The following is a 19,097-nucleotide window of genomic DNA, read 5'->3' on the forward strand; positions in this document are numbered from 1 at the left end:
TTTTTTCATCCAGCTTTTAAGTTGTCTTCAGCAAGAGGGTTTGTCTGGGTTACTTATTCTGACAGTACTAGAGGCCAGAAGTGTTTGATCTGTTTTCATTTGAGCTGTTGGTTTTGGGTTTTTTTTTCCTCCTTTCTTTTCAGATACCTGAGTTTAGGGAGGACATAAATAGAGTTGAGGAAGAGAAAAGAGAAAGAGAAAATATGTTTTAAACATGTTTGTCCTTGCAAATGAAGAAGAAAGTATAGATAAATATAATGAATATCCCTAACCCATGTTTTATCTAATTATTTTCTTTCTCTTTCAAATTTTTATAAGAACAAGTAAATGCCACAACTGATAGATTCATTTCTATGGTCCCTTGTGAAGGTATATATGAAACATTAGTGAAGTAGCCATTTACTAATGAGAAAATTGGTATAATGATTGGTTAATGTTTTTGGAAGTCAGCTGTCTTTATAAGGAGGATCTTACAAATGTATCCCTTTGAACTAAAACTAAATAAGAAGTAAGGAATGTAGAAGTTGTGTTTATACTGACAGAACTTTTATGCTCTCAGGCAGTCTTGAAGCTCCAGCTTTTGTCTTCGATAGAATCCAGACATGCAAGTGACACAAGGGGCTGGTTATATGCTGCCCTGTCGCTGCCCCTCGCCTCCCTTCCCACTCCCAATTTTCACCTTTGTATGTGGCCGCAGGTCTGCTCCAGACACATTTTGGAAAAAAATTGCAGAGGACTAAAGTGTTATCTGTGAGTGAACATGGAAGAAATATGGACATTTTTCACCTCTTGGGACTCCTATCCACACTGCTTCTTGTCATCGTAATCTTTTCCCCCCTACATCACATAATACTCCTTTAAACTGTTCCCCCGCCCCTTTATGTCAAGAGACATAAAGGATGTCTCTTGAACATCCTTTATCATATTCTTCTAATATTTGTCCAGTTTTCTCGAACTACTCTCCATTTCGTAATTCTGTCCAGGAGTCAGATTACCGCATCATGGCTACTGAGGAAAGTAAAATAATAGCTACCATTTACTGAACACCTGTGGTTTGACAAGCATTGTTGTGTGTATTTATGATACAACTATGTCAAAGAATAGAAAAGCTGAACATCTTTTAGTGAAATCGGGTGGAGTAGAGAATGATAGCTCAGATCCTACTCTATAGCTTAGGAGACACTTGGACTTAGGAAGCTGCTGGTATGACTTGCCATGTTAACATTGTTGATGCTCTTGTTGGGTCGTGAATATGTGTGTCTGTGAGCTATGAAATAATACAGTGAAGAGATGGCCAGCATCCTCTAAAGCCCTTTGGGATGCTAGGAGTTTTTCCTTCAGAATTTCTCTGAAAGTTCTTACTTACCTGATTACTTAAAGCACTATTTTGTTTGTAGGTTTGGGGAAGCTAGGCTGGAAATTGAAAAGATTCTAATGGGAATTTTTTAAGTTCCTAACCAGTGTCTTAAAGGTAGACTTTCACAGCACAAAACTGCTTTGGACATCTATGATTGTAGTTCATCACACTAATTTTCAGATGATTAATTTTCTCATAATCACAACAGAACACTTGATTTGAATTGGACTTTTATGAAAGATGATGAATTTTGACTCTGTGTTTTGTGAAGCTACAGTATCAGCCACCTGTAGTATCTTAAGGTTTTCAGGGACAAGGAACATATCTCATCTTTCATGTCTACTGACGACACCCAGAAGTAGAGCTGTGTGCTCTGGCTATGAAGACAAGGCTGGTAGGAAAACTATTTTCCTGTGACTCTAGCTCTTCAAGTTTTTATGTGTTCCTTCTTGAATTTTTTCTTTCAGGTTGTACCCACAACAGATCATATAGATACAGAGAAATTGAAAGCCAGAGAACAGATTAAATTCTTTGAAGAAGTTCTCCTGTTTGAGGATGAACTTCATGATCATGGAGTTTCAAGCCTGAGTGTGAAAATTGTGAGTACTATGATTTTTTTAAAAATTAACATGGTCAGGGGCGCCTGGGTGGCACAGCGGTTGGGCGTCTGCCTTCGGCTCGGGGCGTGATCCCGGCGTTATGGGATCGAGCCCCACATCAGGCTCCTCTGCTGTGAGCCTGCTTCTTCCTCTCCCACTCCCCCTGCTTGTGTTCCCTCTCTCGCTGGCTGTCTCTATCTCTGTCGAATAAATAAATTTAAAAAATCTTAAAAAAAAAATTAACATGGTCGGAAATTAAGACTCACTTAGAGTCACACTGTCTTAACATGGTGTCATGTAAAGTATCACTTGGGTCTAGAGTACCTCTTCATATCCGTTGTAAAGTTCACAAAGTCTTAGCATATTCCTAAGACTTCAGTTTAGCTGAACATTTTCTTTTAAGAGCTGCCTGGCTACTTTGTAGTTTGTCTGCTTACTATTTAATCTGAACGAAAATTATGGCTTCAGTTTCACTTTTGCAGTAAAAATTCTATTGAAACGATCTGCAGACAGCACCATGGATATAGGACTTTCACTGCATCAGAAACTGCGCTTTCCAACTTCAGCACAGAAATAGAAAACAAATGACACGTGTAAATGCCCTTCTCCTTTTGTATACTTTTCTGCCTGGAGGACACACTACTTCCATTTACAATGTTATTGGTGGAACGTGTTCAAACAGAACAATACAGAGCTCATTAGCAGTTACTCATGTGTGTTTACTATTAGGTCATAATTGGGTTTCTAACACTTTATAGACAAATTTCAACTGAAGCTTTGTATTGCATGGCTTGTCCCTTAGGACCCAGTGAAAATGTCATCTCCTGTGTAAGGCACACAACAGCTCCCCTAGGCAGAGTTAAATATTCCTCTGCCAGACCCCTGTAAGTACTGTTTATTAGACCCCTCGATTATAGCACTTACCATAAGGTATATCAAAGACAGGGCCCCACCATCAGAAATTGTGCTTGGAGCGTAATGGTTGTGGGTGTTGTGGTTGAAATGATGAGGAATGAGAACAGTAAATCAACACAGCAATATGTTTTAAAGTCAAGTTTTTCTGTACAATCACAGAATTTTAGAATTGTAATGAATGTGTAGGGAATCGCTTAGTCTAACTTCTGTGTTTTATAGACAAGGCCCAGAAGTTTGGTTTATTTAGGGTCATGAAACTAATTAGTGACAGTTTTCTTTGTACCACCTAATATCTATCATTATTCTGCCATTAGATAATTGTTTTGTTAGCACCTTACTCCCTTGTTCACCTGTAACACCGCCCCCCAATTCAGTTCTTGTCATTTAGATTTGTTCACTTTCCAATGTATCTAGTCATGCACCTTTCTACTTGCCTACCCACCTACTATGACTAATTGACTATGTGGAATGTTCCTTGTGGGTTTGCATATCTGGGTGTGCATTTGTATCCAAGTAGGTGGCTATTCCTTGATGTATCCAAGTGGGTAGCTATGTGGGGAGCGCATGTGTTTTTGAGGGTGAAGGAGTTGGAGAGGATGGGCATGAATATATTATGTGTGTACCAGAGTGAATAGTAACTAAGTCTCAAACTGAAGAGTAAGGTCATCTTAACATGTTCTTTTTACCTCCTGTAAATTTTTATTTTTTATTTATTTTCAAAGATTTTATTTGTTTATTTGTCAGAGAGAGTGAGGGACAGAGAGAGCACAAGTAGGGGGAGCAGCAGGCAAAGGGAGAAGCAGGCTTCCCGCTGAGCAAGGAGCGCAATGTGGAACTTGATCCCAGGACCCCGGGACCATGACCTGAGCCGAAGGCAGCTGCTTAACCAACTGAGCCACCCAGGTGTCCCTATTTTTATTTTTTTTTTAAAGATTTATTTGGGAGAATGCACACGTGCGCGCGCGCGCGCACACACACACACACACACACACACACACACACACGCAAGCACAGGTGGGGGGAGGGGCAGAGGGAGAGAGAGAATCTCAAGAATATTCCATGCTGAGCTTGTAGCCCCATGGGGAGGTTATTCTCACCACCCTGAGATCACTACCCGAGCCAAAACCCAAGAGTCCCACGCTGAACTGACTTCACCAGGGCGCTCCTTAACCTCATGTAACTTTTTTTTTAAGATTTTATTTATTTATTTGAGAGAGAGTGTGAGCAAGCATGCACACAAGTGGGGGGTGGGGGGTGCAGAAGGAGAGGAAGAAGCAGTTTCCATGCTGAGCCAGAGGTGGGGCTCCACACAGAGCTCCATCGCACAACCCCCAGATCACGACCTCGGCAGAAATCAAGAGTCTGATGCCCAACCAATGAACCACCCAGGCGCCCCCAAATGAAGTTCCCTTCTATAGAAGCAAAGATTAGCCTGGTAAATATAAATGGAGGAGAAACCAGGAATGCGGTGCCTGGGAAACTAGGGAAGCAGAACTTTTCAAGAAGGACATGAAAGTCAGTATCATGCTGTAGGGAGATCTTAGAATGGGATGGTGTCCACTAGACTACAAACCTTGTTTATTGGTTTTAGCAAGTAAGATACTGTTATTCACCTTGGCAGGTGCAGCTTAAGTTACATGGTGAGGGGGTAAGTGAAGGATGTGGAGGAGCAGACAAGGAGTAGACCAGACTTCCAGAAAGCTTCCTAGATGAGAAGAAACAGAGATGTACCTAAGAGAGGACATGAGGTTGACCGAAGTGTGTGTGCTTTTTGTTTTTTTTTTGTTTTTTTTTTTTTAAAGATTTTATTTATTTATGTGACAGAGAGACAGCCAGCGAGAGAGGGAACACAGCAGGGGGAGTGGGAGAGGAAGAAGCAGGCTCATAGCAGAGGAGCCCGATGTGGGACTCGATCCCGGTACGCCGGGATCACGCCCTGAGCCGAAGGCAGACGCTTTAACGACTGCGCTACCCAGGCGCCCCCTGCTTTTTGTTTTTTTAAGTATGGGAAGGACTAGGGGTGCCTGGGTGGCTCGGTTGGTTAAACATCGGACTCTTGATTTTGGCTCAGGTCGTGATCTCGGGGTCCTGGGGATCGGGTCCCACGTTGGGCTCCCTGCTCAGCAGGGAGTCTGCTATTCCCTCTGTCCCTGCCCCCACACTTGTGGTTTTGTGCACGCGCTCTCTCTAATGAATAAATAAAATCTTTTTAAAAATATGGAGAAGACTAGCATGTTCAGGTGCTCACAGGAAGGAGTCACTTGTAGAGAGAGGAGAGAAAATGAATGGAGCGAGGTTTCAGAGGAGGAGGAAGGCTTTGAGCCTTTACTGTCTGTGAGACACTGGGTTGGAAGAACTCCAGTCTTCTCCTCCCAGGTTCCTCCTTTACTCTCACACTCAGGATGCTTATGACATCAGATGTGTAGGTTTTTCCCCACACCTAGGATTCTGCTACATTAGCTGGATGCCCTGCAATTTAACTCACTATCTACTTGGAGATAGTGTCAGATCCCACAGGCTAAGGGCTTAGTCCCACAAGACGCCAGCCCCCAACCCTGCCTCCTCAGTGCCAGCCACAAGTGCTAGGTCCCTGATTACCCACAACTTCTGTCCAACTTGGCTACAAATTGGAGGTTCCTATGACCTCTTCCCCTTGGATTTGATTATTTGCTAGAACAGCTTACAGGGAACCACTGACTTACGTTTACGGGCTTATTAAAGGGTATGGTAACGGAGGTGGAGGTGAGCAGCCATGTGAGAGATACATAGGGGGAAGTGTGGGACGGTCCAAGTGCAGTGTGGGGGTGCTTCACCCTCCGGATGTGTTCACCAACCTGGAAACTGAACCCCATACTGTTAGGATTTTATGGAGGCTTCCTCACATGGGTATGGTCAATTATTAACTCCATTTCCAGCTCCTCTCTTCGCTCTGGAAAATGAGAATCCAGGCTTCTCATCATGCCCTGGTCTTTCTGGGGGCCATCTCCGACCCAGGTGTTCACCCAGATTTGCTTCATTAGAACAAAAGATGTTCCTGAGTGCTCTTATCACTTAAGGAATTTACACGGGTTTCAGATGCCTTCCGTCAGGAACCAGAAACAGAGCCCAATATATTTATTTTCTATTATTTCACAGACACCGTGTTAGATATTTTTCAGTATTATCTCTGTATCTAGACAGTGAGAGGACATGGAAGGTCAGAGAAATTAAGTAACTTGCCCAAGATCCGTCACCCAGTGGATCAGTCTGACTCTGCCTTTGCTCATCATCTTCTAGGATCCAGCTCCTGGGGAGGAAGGATTAGCCTTAGGAGAGATGCTTCTTCCGTGGTGATAGGAGGAAAGGGGGACGGGATGTAGGTAACCCACCTCTAGTCCAGTGGTACCCAAACCTGGAGTTTTATCAGAGTCACCTAGACAGATTAGAGATACAGTTATCTCTTAACACAATGGGACAAAGAGTGTTTCTTGTCTGGCTCTCCATAGTACATAGTACACTTGCTGTATGTGCGTTGACTGGAAAGTTGGGTAGACACGTGCGAATGGAGAGAATAGGTCGGGAAAGGCTTTTTAGAGGAGGTGGTCCTGATCTGAGTTTTAGGGGTGTAAGTTTCTCCAGCCTGACCAGGGAGGGGTGGGTGGTAGAACACAGTGACAGTGAGGTGTTTCCTGAGCCGGTTGTTTGTGACAGCTGCCAGTGGCTTCAGGCTGTCATGTTACCAGCCTGTGCCTTAGAATGAAGTACCAGGATCGTTTCCAACCCCCTGCTGGGTACTTACCGTTTGAGGCCATTTAATTGGCCTTTTTACTTAGAACAGTTTCTGACTTCACATTTTTCCCAATTGCTTTCAGATAAAATGTGAACCATCTCAGATTATTTTTAGTGTAACAGAGCTCTCCGAAGAACTCCTAAAAATAAGTATGAAATTTTAAGGACTACCGTATATATTACCCCATGGCTAGGAGTTTGGGGAATGGAATAAGCAGTTGACTCTTGAACAGTGTGGGAATTAGGGATACCAATAACCCTCCCTCAGAAGTTGAAAATCCTTGGGGCGCCTGGGTGGTTCAGTCAGTTAAGCGGCTGCTGTCGGCTCAGGTCATGATCCCAGGGTCCTGGGATCAAGTCCCACAATAGGCTTCTTGCTCAGCGGGGAGCCTGCTTCTCCCCCTCACTCTGCCTCTCCCCCTACTTGTGTCTGCGCACACATGCACTCTCTCTCTCTCTCAAATAAATAAAATCTTTAAAAAAAAAGTTGAAAAATCCTTGTATAACTTTTGACTCCCCCAAAACTTAACTAATAGCCTACAGTAAGACCAGAAGTCTTACTGGTAACATAAACAGTTGATCACACATATTTTGCATGTTATATTTATTATATACTATATTCTTACAATAAAGTAAGCTAGAGAAAAGAAAATGTTATTAAGTGCGTCATAGGGAAGAGAAAATAGAGAAGAGAAAATTTATCGAAAAACATCGGCATATGTGGACTTGAACAGTTCAAACCTGTGTTGTTCAAGGGACAACTGTATAGATATCCTTCACTTTCAAAACGTTCTTGGAATCATCTGGGATAATGGTAGTCATGTTCATTGCCTTTATTCGGTGTTTTAACCTTGGCCAGAAAACTGCTCAGGAGTTTTTGTTTCAGAATTGTAAAGTTAGTTGCTTATGAGTGTTTGTTTTTTTGGTTTCCATAATAATTATAAAACACTCTGAAAAGAAATGATACTGAAATGTGCCTGCTTATATAAACAAAGTAACTTACTTTAGATTCCTGATATTGTTATAGCCTTTTGGGTTGCCTTTAATTTATTTAATTGTTTCAGGTTTTGAAGTGATTGTACCATCTTAATTTTTAATTCTAAACCTAGACAATTTTAATTAAAAAAAGAAAATTTCCTGTGACACAGATCCCCAGGGAGAAAGAGTAGATTTAGAGCTCTGTGCACCGTGAGGTCTGGGATGTTTTTGCATTTGCTTCAGTGAGTTTCTTAGGAGTTTTGATAATTTTGTGTGAGTGGCATTACCTATATCTAATTACAGGATATTTCAGAAATTAAGTTTTGGGGTTTTTTTCTTTTCTTTCTTTTTTTTTTTAAATTGTATTTATTTGTCAGAGAGAGAGCACAAGCAGGGGGAGCTGCAGAGGGAGGAGAAGCAGGCTTCCTGCTGAGCAATGAGCCAGATGTGGGACTTGATCCTAGGACCCTGGGACCATGACCTGAGCCCAACCGCTTAACTGACTGAGCCAGCCAGGCATCCCAGTTTTGTTTTCTAAATCAGCTTCTTTCAGCTGTTTGTTTTTAGGTTAGGATTTTGTGCTCTAATAGACTGTCCTGCGTAGGGTTTATGGTCGATAGGCTCCTCTAACAAAGATCTAAAGGAAAGCTATTTTCATGCTAATATGTAAGATTTTAGCTTTCAAAGGAAATAAATTCCCTATCTCCCAAATACTGACAATGCTGTTAGGTTTTGTGATGGTTTTTACAGCTAATGGGTAGTTCCATTCTGAGTAGTCGGGAGTGAATGTTGTCCACCTTCTGCTTCCATGTTTTACTTACGAGTCCAAGAATACCAGGACATATCTTTCATCTCTGGGGACAAGAAGTTCCACAAAACCTGTGCAGAGATAGCTTTTGTTGAAATGTAGCCCTGGTGAAATGCCGGAGTTTACAGAGACAGGGCCTAAGAAATTGTTTCTTCACACCCCCTATTTTTATAGATGAAGAAGGAGACTTTGGGGGGTTTGGTAACTTGCTCTAAATTAGTGGTTCTCAACCTAATTACACACATTGCTTTGTTGTTGTTGTTGTTGTTGTTTACCAAGTACTTGAAGCACCCCCTCCCTTTTACTACCCCGAAACATAATTCATAGATAATATAGCCCACCTTCTTTCCAATAAACCAACATGATGTCCTAATTATAAAATAAAAGAGAACTAGAAGGAAATTGATTTAGAATACAATATGTATTTCAGTACGTAAATGCATAATGTGACTGCACTAAAAGACATAATGAAGTAGTCAGGTGCTTACATTTGCATACTGACTCACTGTGAATGCGACAGCTAGAGGCGGAGGCTGGCCGAGATGCCAGGTGTCAGTGAGGGACTCAGATAACTCAGATAACACAGTCAGGACTGCCACTGGTGATATTATTTTTCAAAAATGGTGAACAGCCCTTAAGTAAAGTTCCAAGTGAGGCAAAGTATAATCTTTCCTTGATTTACAAGGTAATTGCATTCCTGGAAATTGAGTGAATTTTGCATATGTATGTAAAATGGAATTAGGTTCTAAGTCAGAACAATATAAATTGTTTTGTTTTGTTTTAACCCCTGTGAATGCTCTGTAAGATATTTGGAAGTTTTCTGGGTTGCAGGATTGGACTTTGTTGTGTAGGATTGTCTGTGCATTATAGAACATCGAACATCTCTAGTCTTCAGCTACTAAATATTGCAGCTGCTCATCGTTGTGAGAAAAAACACCCTCTCGGGGCACCTGGGTGGCACAGCGGTTAAGCGTCTGCCTTCGGCTCAGGGCGTGATCCCGGCGTTCTGGGATCGAGCCCCACATCAGGCTCCTCCGCTGGGAGCCTGCTTCTTCCTCTCCCACTTCCCCTGCTTGTGTTCCCTCTCTCGCTGGCTGTCTCTCTCTCTGTCAAATAAATAAATAAAATCTAAAAAAAAAAAACCCACCCTCAGGTATTTCCAAACATCCTGTACAAGAGAACTACCGCCTTAAAATATATACAGTTGAATTGTGCAATTGGGACTAGAACTCGGGTCTTCTAATTCCTAGTCTCCCCTCTGCCATGCTGAAATGATTGCTTCCTGTGTTGTGCCCAGTGTGACTGTTAATAACTAATTCGGAAATTTGAAACAATGTTGCCAATCAGTCTTTCCAATAATTACAGGTAGCACTCTGTCAGGTAGTGATGGCTTGGCTTCCCAGTCAGTTTATTGTGACACAGCAAGTTGTCATAGGTCAGGCTCTTCCTCCAAGCGCTTCTTTATTCTAAGTCTTGCTTTTAAGTCTGTTGCTGATAATCCCATCAGAATGCATTGTGACCGTGAACCTTCTTTCCAGAAAGATAGCTCTAGCCTCTCTTTCCTTCAGGCAGTTGCTAACGAGCACCCATTGTGTGCTGGCTGCTTGTCAAGGCAGTAGGGACGCAGTGATGAACAAAACACCTTTGACTGTTCATGCTTACTGTTACGGAGCCTACGGCCAAGCAGAGGGACATGGGCTTCAGGCCCAACGCACAAATGGATGTAGTTATAAATCTGCTAGTTTATAAGGGAGTGGAGAGAAGATAACGAGAAATCTACTGTGATTATGGAATGGTAGGAAAGGCTTCTCTGTAGAAGTGACATTTATTTACACTGAGATCTGAAGACAAGTCAATATTAGGTCTGGCAACAGGGTGTGTAAACGTCCTAAGGCAGGGGGCGCCTGGGTGGCTCAGCCGGTTAAGCGTCCGACTCTTGATTTTGGCTCAGGTCATGATCTCAGGGTCCTGAGATGGAGCCCCAAATCGAACTCTGCACTCAGTGGGAACTCTGCTTGAGATTCTCCCTCTCCCTCCGCTCTCAAATAAATAAATAAATAAATAAATAAATCTTTTTAAAAAATGGTCCTAAGGAGGGAGAGCTTGGTCCATGGCTGGTCACTGTCTAGGCAGTAAAGCCACTGTTATGGGTTATCTTGTTATTTCTTCGCTCTTCATCAATGTTGCTCTGTGCTTGTACGGAATTGCAGGCAGTTCTCTGACTGTATCTTGCTATTTCGTGCCTCAGAACTTTTTGTGCATGCTCTTTCCTCTTTTTGGAGTTCTCCTTCCCACCCTGAGCTCTTCTTTCCATGGTCAGCTTTCCACCGCCTTCTCTGACTCTCTCCAGTCAACTCAGGTACTTCTTTCTCTGACGGCTTATTGACCCTCTGCATCCTCCCCGTACGTTAGCACATCTTGTTTCTCTGTTTCCCTCTTTGATAAACTTCCTGACCGTTGGGATTGTGTCTTTTTTTTTATTTTTTCAAGATTTTTTCATCTGTTTGACAGAAATATTGAGAGAGGGAACACAAGCACAGGGAGCTGGAGAGGGAGAAGCTCAGCAGGGAGCCTGATGCGGGCCTTGAACCCAGGACGCCAAGATCATGACCTGGGCCGAAGGCAGATGATTAATGACTGAGCCACCCAGGCGCCTCTGGGATTGTGTTTTTTTATTTACATAAATCCAAGACCTACTATAGGAAGAACTGGGCACACTTAGTAGACAATAAGATTTATTTAGTAGTAAATGGTCAAGCACTTTTTTTTTTAAAGAAATGGTCTTTTTATTTTTTAAGATTATTTATTTATTTGAGATACAGAGAGTGAGCGAGAGAGCACAAGCTGGAGGAGGGGCAGAGGAAGAGGGAGAAGCAGACTTCCCACTGAGTAGAGAGCCCTATGCGGGACTCGAACCCAGGGCCCTGGGATCATGACCTGAGCCAAAGGCAGATGCTTAACCATCTGAGCCACTTGGGCACCCCTGTTTTATTTATTTTTTTAAAGTAATCTCTACCCCCCAATACGGGGCTTGAACTCATGATGCTGAGATCAAGAATTGCGTGCTCTACCTACTAAGCCAGCCAGGTTCCCCCAAATATACTCTTTTTTTTTTTTTTTTTTAGAGGGAGAGAGATGGTGGGGAGGGGGAGCGGGGGAGAGAGATAGTCTTAAGCAGGCTCCACACCCAGTGCAGAGCCTGACATGGGGCTCAGTCTCACAGCCCTGAGATCACGACATGAGCTGAAATTTAGAGTTGGACGCTTAACGGGCTGAGCCACCCAGGTGCCCCAAAATATTCTTTTTAAAGATCTAAATACCCCATGCACTATCCAGCCCCTCCTTCCCTGCCACCAGGGCCAACCTCACTCTCTAAACTGTCTCTGGCTTTCTGACTTTCTTCAGTGGTTTACACTTGGAAAACAGAAACGTGTAGATACGACACAGATGAAAGATGTTAAGAACATGTTATAATCTGATAAACAGTCTTTGGCAGTATGAGATAGTACTTAATTGGTTGTGCTGAATTAGACCATTCCATTAAAGGTCTCTTCTCTTTATTTAATGTAAAGTGAATAAGAGACAAGTAACAACAAAGAAATAGGTTATTCTTTCATTTTGGTATTACTGGTGTTGACATTTACTGTAAGTACTGTCAATTTTTAAAGTGAACATTGTAATTTTCATATTACTTAGTGTTTTTTAAGTCTTTTTAACCTCAATATCTTTTGACCTAAAAAATATTTTTCTATTGTAGGAAACTGAAGCCAGGATGTTTATATTATAATATAATATATTGAGCCTTAATTGAAGCTATGACAGAGAACCTCTAGATTAGAGATTTTTTTTTTTAAGATTTTATTTATTTATCTGACATAGAGAGACAGCCAGCGAGAGAGGGAACACAAGCAGGGGGAGCGGGAGAGGAAGAAGCAGGCTCCCAGCGGAGGAGCCTGATGTGGGGCTCGATCCCATAACCCCGGGATCATGCCCTGAGCCGAAGGCAGACGCCTAACCGCTGTGCCACCCAGGCGCCCCATAGATTAGAGATTTCTATATACTGCTAATTCAGCCTTCCTCTGATGCTTTTAAAAAAATTTTATTTAAAAAAATTATTTTCTTTTAGCAAAGTAATAACATATTTACTTTTCATTAAAATATTACCTTACTGTTTTTTTCAGAGAGTAATGCCGTCTAGCTTTTTCCTGCTGTTGCGATTTTTCTTGAGAATCGATGGGGTGCTTATCAGAATGAATGACACAAGACTTTACCACGAGGTATCTATTCTTATTTAATGAATATACTAGTTGATGGTGGCCTTGTTCATGCTGTTTCATTGTCTGTCTGAGGATTTGAAATGAAATTATGCTTTATATTTCATGGCAGTCCTTCTCACCTTCAAGATTGGGTGTTCTACATTCACTGTTGTCTGCACAGTGAACGAAACAACACATCTTTTCTGAAAGTTCTGGCAGCTAAAAATGTTTTCTAAAAGACACTCCCCAGTAGAGGATGTCTTATGCTTCTAAAAAAACCCTCATGTGTATTTAATCTGCATTAAAGAAAACGGTCCCTTAACTCTTACCTTTGTTTATTGTATGTTTTGTTTATATAATGTCTTGATATTAAAAATACCAATCACATGGCCTCCTGAAGTTTGTATTACATAATCATTTTGATAGTTGTTCTAAAGTTTGAAAACTCTGTACTCCATCTGAAGGAACTGTTGACATACAAGGTTTTCAAAAAAGTGTTTCAGAAAGGGGGGAGGCTTAAACGGAGTCAGGGAAATTCCTCTAGTAGCTTATAGCAGCCTGTCCTTTTGGAAGGGATTTGTGACCTCTGGTTTGTGATCGTGTAGAATGGTGAGTTAGAGAGGAGACCGCCAGCGTCAGTGGGCAGTGGTAATGACTGAACTCTCACAACCACCCGTGAAATAAGTGCTGTCGTTATCTCCATTTATAGCTGAGGCAACTGCAGCAAAGAGATTAAGTCACTCGCCCAAGTTTTACAGTTAATAGGTGGCGGAAGTGGGATTTGAACCCAGTAAGATGGGGTTGGTTCCCAAATCCTGCCCTTAGGGATAGGTGGGGTTTTTTCTTCGGAAAAACTATGATTTTTTTTTCTTTTTAAAAGTGGTAGCAAAGTACTAAAGATAGACTGCATTTTTCTGCCTCAGAAAAGTTTAAAAGTTTAAAAAATGCTAATGCTTTAATTCAACAATATTTCTTAGGAATTTATCCTAAAAAATTCTCATATACAGTAACCCACAAACATTAATCAGGCAGTTGTACAGAGTTTTATATATATAAAGATGGATATGGATGTATATGGATGTTTGTGGAAATGCTATTGTTTATAATAGCAAGAAGAGAAGGAAAGAGCTTAATACCCACTGCATGGGCACTGATATAAATTATTTAATTTACATCAATATAGTAGAAAAGTTTACATCCATTAAAATTAAAATGAGTGGCAGAGAGTTATGTTTAACTGATGTGTAAAGATATGCATCTCCGTGTTGAACTTTAAAAAGCGAGTATGAACCTGTATAAGATTTTGTGTAGAGATTTCTAAAGGTTAAGGATAGTGTTACCTGTAGAAGCTGTGGTTGCTTTATACTTCTGTATTATCTGATTTTTTTCCAATGAGCATTCATCTGTTTTTATTGATTAAAGATTAAAATTTGGATTTATTGTTAGAAAAGATTAAAACTTCAAGGGAGTTTAATCTTGTGTGATTTTTCTTTTATTGAATAATGTTTCACCAAAAAACGAATTGTAATAAATTGTTTTCTAAAACCTAACTTTAAAAAGTTGGAAATGGGAAAAGTTGAAGTACTAAAAATGTGATTTATAAAATAAGCAATTTGACAGTTTTGTGGAAATGGGAGAGAATAAAATGTAAGCTTTTTTTTTTTTTTTAAATATGAGCGTAGCCATGTTATGTAGGTAGATGATGATATAGCATCAGGAGAAGATGTAGTCCCAAACATTGAAGTAATATTCAATTTTGCAAATATACATATTTTTTTCAAAGTAAAACTTTTGCTTGTATTTCTCTTACATGGTAATTATTAAATCTGTTTACATATGACATCACTGTGATTCACAGAGATTGGCATTCATAATTAAGAATTCTTGTGAGAATTTGTTATCTCATGGGAGAAGAAGATATTCTTGTCAGACTTCATGCTACTTTTACAACCTGTTGTCATAGGCAGTGCTGTTTAACAGAAGGGATTTTGTAACAATAGAAACAGATTTATTGCAACCTTTTTTTATTTTTCAAAATAGGCCGACAAGACCTACATGTTACGAGAATATACATCACGAGAGAGCAAAATTGCTAATTTAATGGTACAGTATTTTAATATCCCTTTTTAGAAGTTGACAGTGTTTCATTTTGTGTGTTTCCACCCAGATCTGCATTGCTAAATCTATCGATTGACCTAATAAGCCTCTAATAGATAAATCCTACCGGAGCGTAACTTTTCTGAGCTCACCTCAAATACAAAACCAGTTAGAGTTGTTGAGGGTACCAGAGCCATCATCTAATCTAATTTCCAGTTTTTATTCTGGAAAGCAGACCCAGAGGTGTGACTCACTGCACGTCACACAGCAGCTTGGTGGTGGCTCTGCGACTGGTACCAGTTGGATGTTCTTTCCACTTACCACCTTGTCACTCTGTAATTTCTTTCTACCCAGTCTACTTTCTTCTTCTTAAAATCTGGTAATTTTGTACCACACCTTATTTTGGCCTAATTTTCTTTATTTTTTTGCTCCCCTGGTACTTGTGAAGGGCTTCTGCAAATCTGTAGGATTCTATAATAGGTTGCTTCAAAAGTGATGCCTTTTTTGCATATATCACTGTGATTTATAGAGATTGGCACTTCTGGTGCTTATTTCTACGTGGGTGTAGAGTATCGGTGAGTTCGAAAAGTTACTTAGAGTCCATTGTAGACCACGTCCTGGCTCTGTCTGAAGGCTAGTGCTTTCAAGGTGCAAAAACATCGGGAAAGGGGATTAGATTAAGATGCAGTAAATTTTATTTTTAAGTAGACTCCACACTGAACGTGGAGCCAACATGGGGTTTGAACTCATGACCTTGAGATCAAGACCTGAGCTGAGATCAGGAGTCAGACACTTAACCAGCTGAGCCACTCAGGCACCCCAAGATGTATTAAATTCTCAATACATCTGTGGGAGCATTATAAATAACGTATCCCTGTGAGCTTTGAGGAAATCATTCAGTAAGAGGGCTGCATGATTCAGTAACAAGAGATACCTGTTATTTTATTTTATTTTATTTTATTTTATTTTATTTTATTTTATTTTATTTTTAAAGATTTTATTTATTTATTTGTCAGAGAGATAACACAAGCAGGGGGAGAGGCAGGCAGAGGGAGAAGCAGACTCCCTGCTGGGCAGGGAGCCCAATGCGGGGCTCGATCCCAGGACCCTGGGATCACGACCTGAGCCGAAAGCAGACGCTTAACCAACTGAGCCACCCGGGCGTCCCATGGAGATACCTGTTATCATTAGAAACACCTTATAATGCTCCTCACATACATATATTACTGCTCATTTTAAAATTGGTGGGTTGGGGCGCGTGGGTGGCGCAGTTGGTTAAGCGTCTGACTCTTGGATTCGGCTCAGGTCATGATCTTGGATTGTGAGGTCAAGCCCCGAATCGGGCTCTGTGCTCGGCACGGAGTCTGCTTGAGATTCTCCCTCTCCCTCTACCCCTCCCCCCCGAAATAAATAAATGATTCTTTAAAAAAATAAAATAAAATGGTGTGCTTTATGAATATTTGAACCAAAGCATGTCTAAAAACTACCAGTGTGATAACTGAATATGTACTAATGTGATTTATGTGTTTCCAGCATGTTTCACCTTCCCTCTTCACGGAACCTAATGAAATATCGCAGTATTTACCGATAAAGGAGGCAGTTTGCGAGAAGCTACTATTTCCAGAAAGAATTGATCTTAACCCTGCAGACTCACGGGAAAGTACCCCTGTGGAATAGAATGTGATACAACACATACTCACCATGGAATCTGACTGGAGACCTTAGCTATTTGGAGGGGGTATTTTTATTATGAGAATTAATTGCCTTGTATATGTGCAGATTTTCTGTAGCCTTAAAGGGAAAAAAACATAAAGGATTGTTGCAGGCTGGTTCCACTCAACTGCTGTTTGTACTGTCTGTCTTCCAATTCATATTCCAGACTTATATTTTCTGGAGTGAAATTCGGGTTTCTAAGTTGTGACAAAGTGGGATCTCACCAGTCGTGATGTGGGTATGTCTCATGAGCAGTGGGCGTAATCTGCATCCATCATGAAACACTGTCTTCTGCCCTGAGGAGGTTAATGTCAATCACAGAATCACAGCCCCTGGGACTGGCCAGGGTCCTGGTCGTGCGTGTTGATGTACTGGCTCTTTACTCTGGGCTTTTTGACGTTTATTCGCACTTCTGAAGAGTTGTGAGTTGCCTTTTAGGAAATTGATGTCGTACCTTAATGATCTTTACCCACAAATTAAAAATATATATATATTTCCCTTCTAAATTTAAATCGGCTTTTGAAGTCTTTGGGAAAATTTCAGATGCAGAACCGAATAACCTAGGGTTGTGGCCACCTGACGGTGTCTGTCCGTGGACGCACCTGAACATGGTTGGCCAGCCACAGGTGGGATGCCAGCTGTCCTTCCTCCGTCTTTAGGTGCTTTTTCTTACGTGTGGTTCTACTCGTCCTGGCGTTTTCTACTTCCTTTTCCATGCAACCTTGGAATGAATAAATCCATTGAATATTGAATTTGTATTGCTGTCGGGCTAACTTTATTAGCTGCATTTTGTCACCAGTGATTTGGGTATTTGTTTGCCTTCTGCTGCATCACCTGCGAGGTGTAGGAAATCAGGATTCTGTTGGCTTTAAGAAAATACATGGCATGTTCACCGTGTGTTAAATATACCTGTATTTAATGTTTTCTCTTAGGACAGAAAAGTGTATATATTGTGCTCAGCCTTCTGTTGTATTTTATTTGCCATGCGGATTTGAACAGAGTAGATTACTCATACAAGATAGAAGAAATAAAAAACTCGTAAGAATAGTCATTAGTTGAAGTTCTGAACAACATCATTATATATATTCTTAACTTGAATCAGTTGTCTTAATCTCTGAGTCAGGCTTAGATGACTTATTTTGAGAATCCTTTATTAAAAATTGTGGGAAATTAAAAGAATTGACCTTTTTTATAGAGGGTGGAAGTTGGTAGGATGAGTGTACTTCTGGAAGCTCCTTTAGCTCATTCCTGTGGAGAATACTCAGAAAACCTGTATTTGCCCATTGCTGAATAAGACATATGCCATTTTGTATTTATTTGTTCCAAGTGTCTTTTTGTAAGAAAAGAATAAACAATAAGGAATTACTGATCGATGTTTTGCTATTTCATTTATTTCCGTTTTTCATGAAGCTTAATTAAAAAATGGTTTGGTATACTTCTTTCATTTGTGCTTTGTTTTGAAATTGGTCAGCATTATAGCCAGATTCTGCAGGCAGATGATCATGAAAATCTAAAGATAATCTGGAATATAATCCCCCAGTTTTGCTTTCGGGCTCTTGTTCCTCCTGTTCCTCAGCCCTCCCCGCCCACTACTTCTGTGGATGTTTTAATCAGCCAGTGTTTGCTGTATGATGAGTTAATGTTTTTGAAAATAGAGATAACCTGCCATTAGTATCATTCCATTTAGCTTTAAGTGCTATGTGTCCAATATGGCACTAGGCAGAAGGGATTACAATAGCGAAAAGCTGTAGTATATGTCTTCACGGAGTTAAAGTTTAATGGAGGAGACAAAGTAAAAAAGAATTACAAATTTTAATAAGTATAATGATGGCAAAAATACCAATTTCAGAAAATAACAAAATCACCTTTAGTAGATGTAGTCAGAGTTATGCTTCTGAACAGGGTGTGGAAAGCCTCAAGAGACTGCCACTCCTAACTTCACAAGGAAGAAAGCTGGGAATCTATAAAGTTACAGCTTTTCTTGAGCATGTCAGAGAGCTGAGGTTGGAGGACAAAGCAAACTGAATCCCGAAGGGTGAGAAGCCCTCCAACAGGAGGTGGGACATACACGTTTCATTTTAGAAAGAACACTAAAAACACAAGTGGCTACCATGTAAGCAGCTAACCATAATCTAGAACATGAAATTCCTAAAGAAATTTAAGAATTTGAAATAGCTGAGAGTTTCAAATAAGGGGACTTAACATACACACACACACACACACACACACTTCTTTCCCCACGGCCTTCACCAAGTGCTCATAAGAAACACGGGCAGGGCAGGGGACCAGAAAGTCCCTGGCAGTGGCTCAGACATGCAGGAGGTAATGGGCTACTGCCGAGGAATAGGTAGATAGGAACTTCCCCAGACCCTTTTCTTGAAGGATGCAAAAGCTTTAGGCCGCTGAGGGAGGTGTACCAAATCATATCACCCCTACCACGGCACAGGCAAAAATCTATTATTTCTAGGGGAGGAATAATGACAAGATCCATTTCCATAGGGAGAGTTCCAAAATCCATAGGGGAGTTGGAAATGTTCTGCCTTTGGACACAGGCAAAGAACCATTACTGCTGGAGAAGGAGTACAAATGGCCTCTAACCTTGGAGG

General features: G+C 40.9%; 1 protein-coding gene across 1 annotated transcript in view; it reads left to right on the top strand.

Annotated features, from left to right (window-relative positions):
• The window catches only part of TIPRL (TOR signaling pathway regulator), a 30,964-nt gene extending 13,104 nt beyond the window's left edge, over window positions 1–17,860 (top strand). Inside the window, exons 4-7 of the mRNA XM_026509435.4 lie at window positions 1,825–1,956; window positions 12,607–12,702; window positions 14,722–14,784; window positions 16,312–17,860. Of these exons, the coding sequence (XP_026365220.1) occupies window positions 1,825–1,956; window positions 12,607–12,702; window positions 14,722–14,784; window positions 16,312–16,455 (435 nt within the window). The 3' untranslated portion in view covers window positions 16,456–17,860. The remainder of the gene's footprint in view (window positions 1–1,824; window positions 1,957–12,606; window positions 12,703–14,721; window positions 14,785–16,311) is intronic.
• The last annotated feature ends 1,237 nt before the right edge of the window (window positions 17,861–19,097 follow it).

The sequence above is a fragment of the Ursus arctos genome, unplaced genomic scaffold (genome assembly GCF_023065955.2).
Source record: "Ursus arctos isolate Adak ecotype North America unplaced genomic scaffold, UrsArc2.0 scaffold_2, whole genome shotgun sequence".
Lineage (NCBI taxonomy): Eukaryota > Metazoa > Chordata > Mammalia > Carnivora > Ursidae > Ursus > Ursus arctos.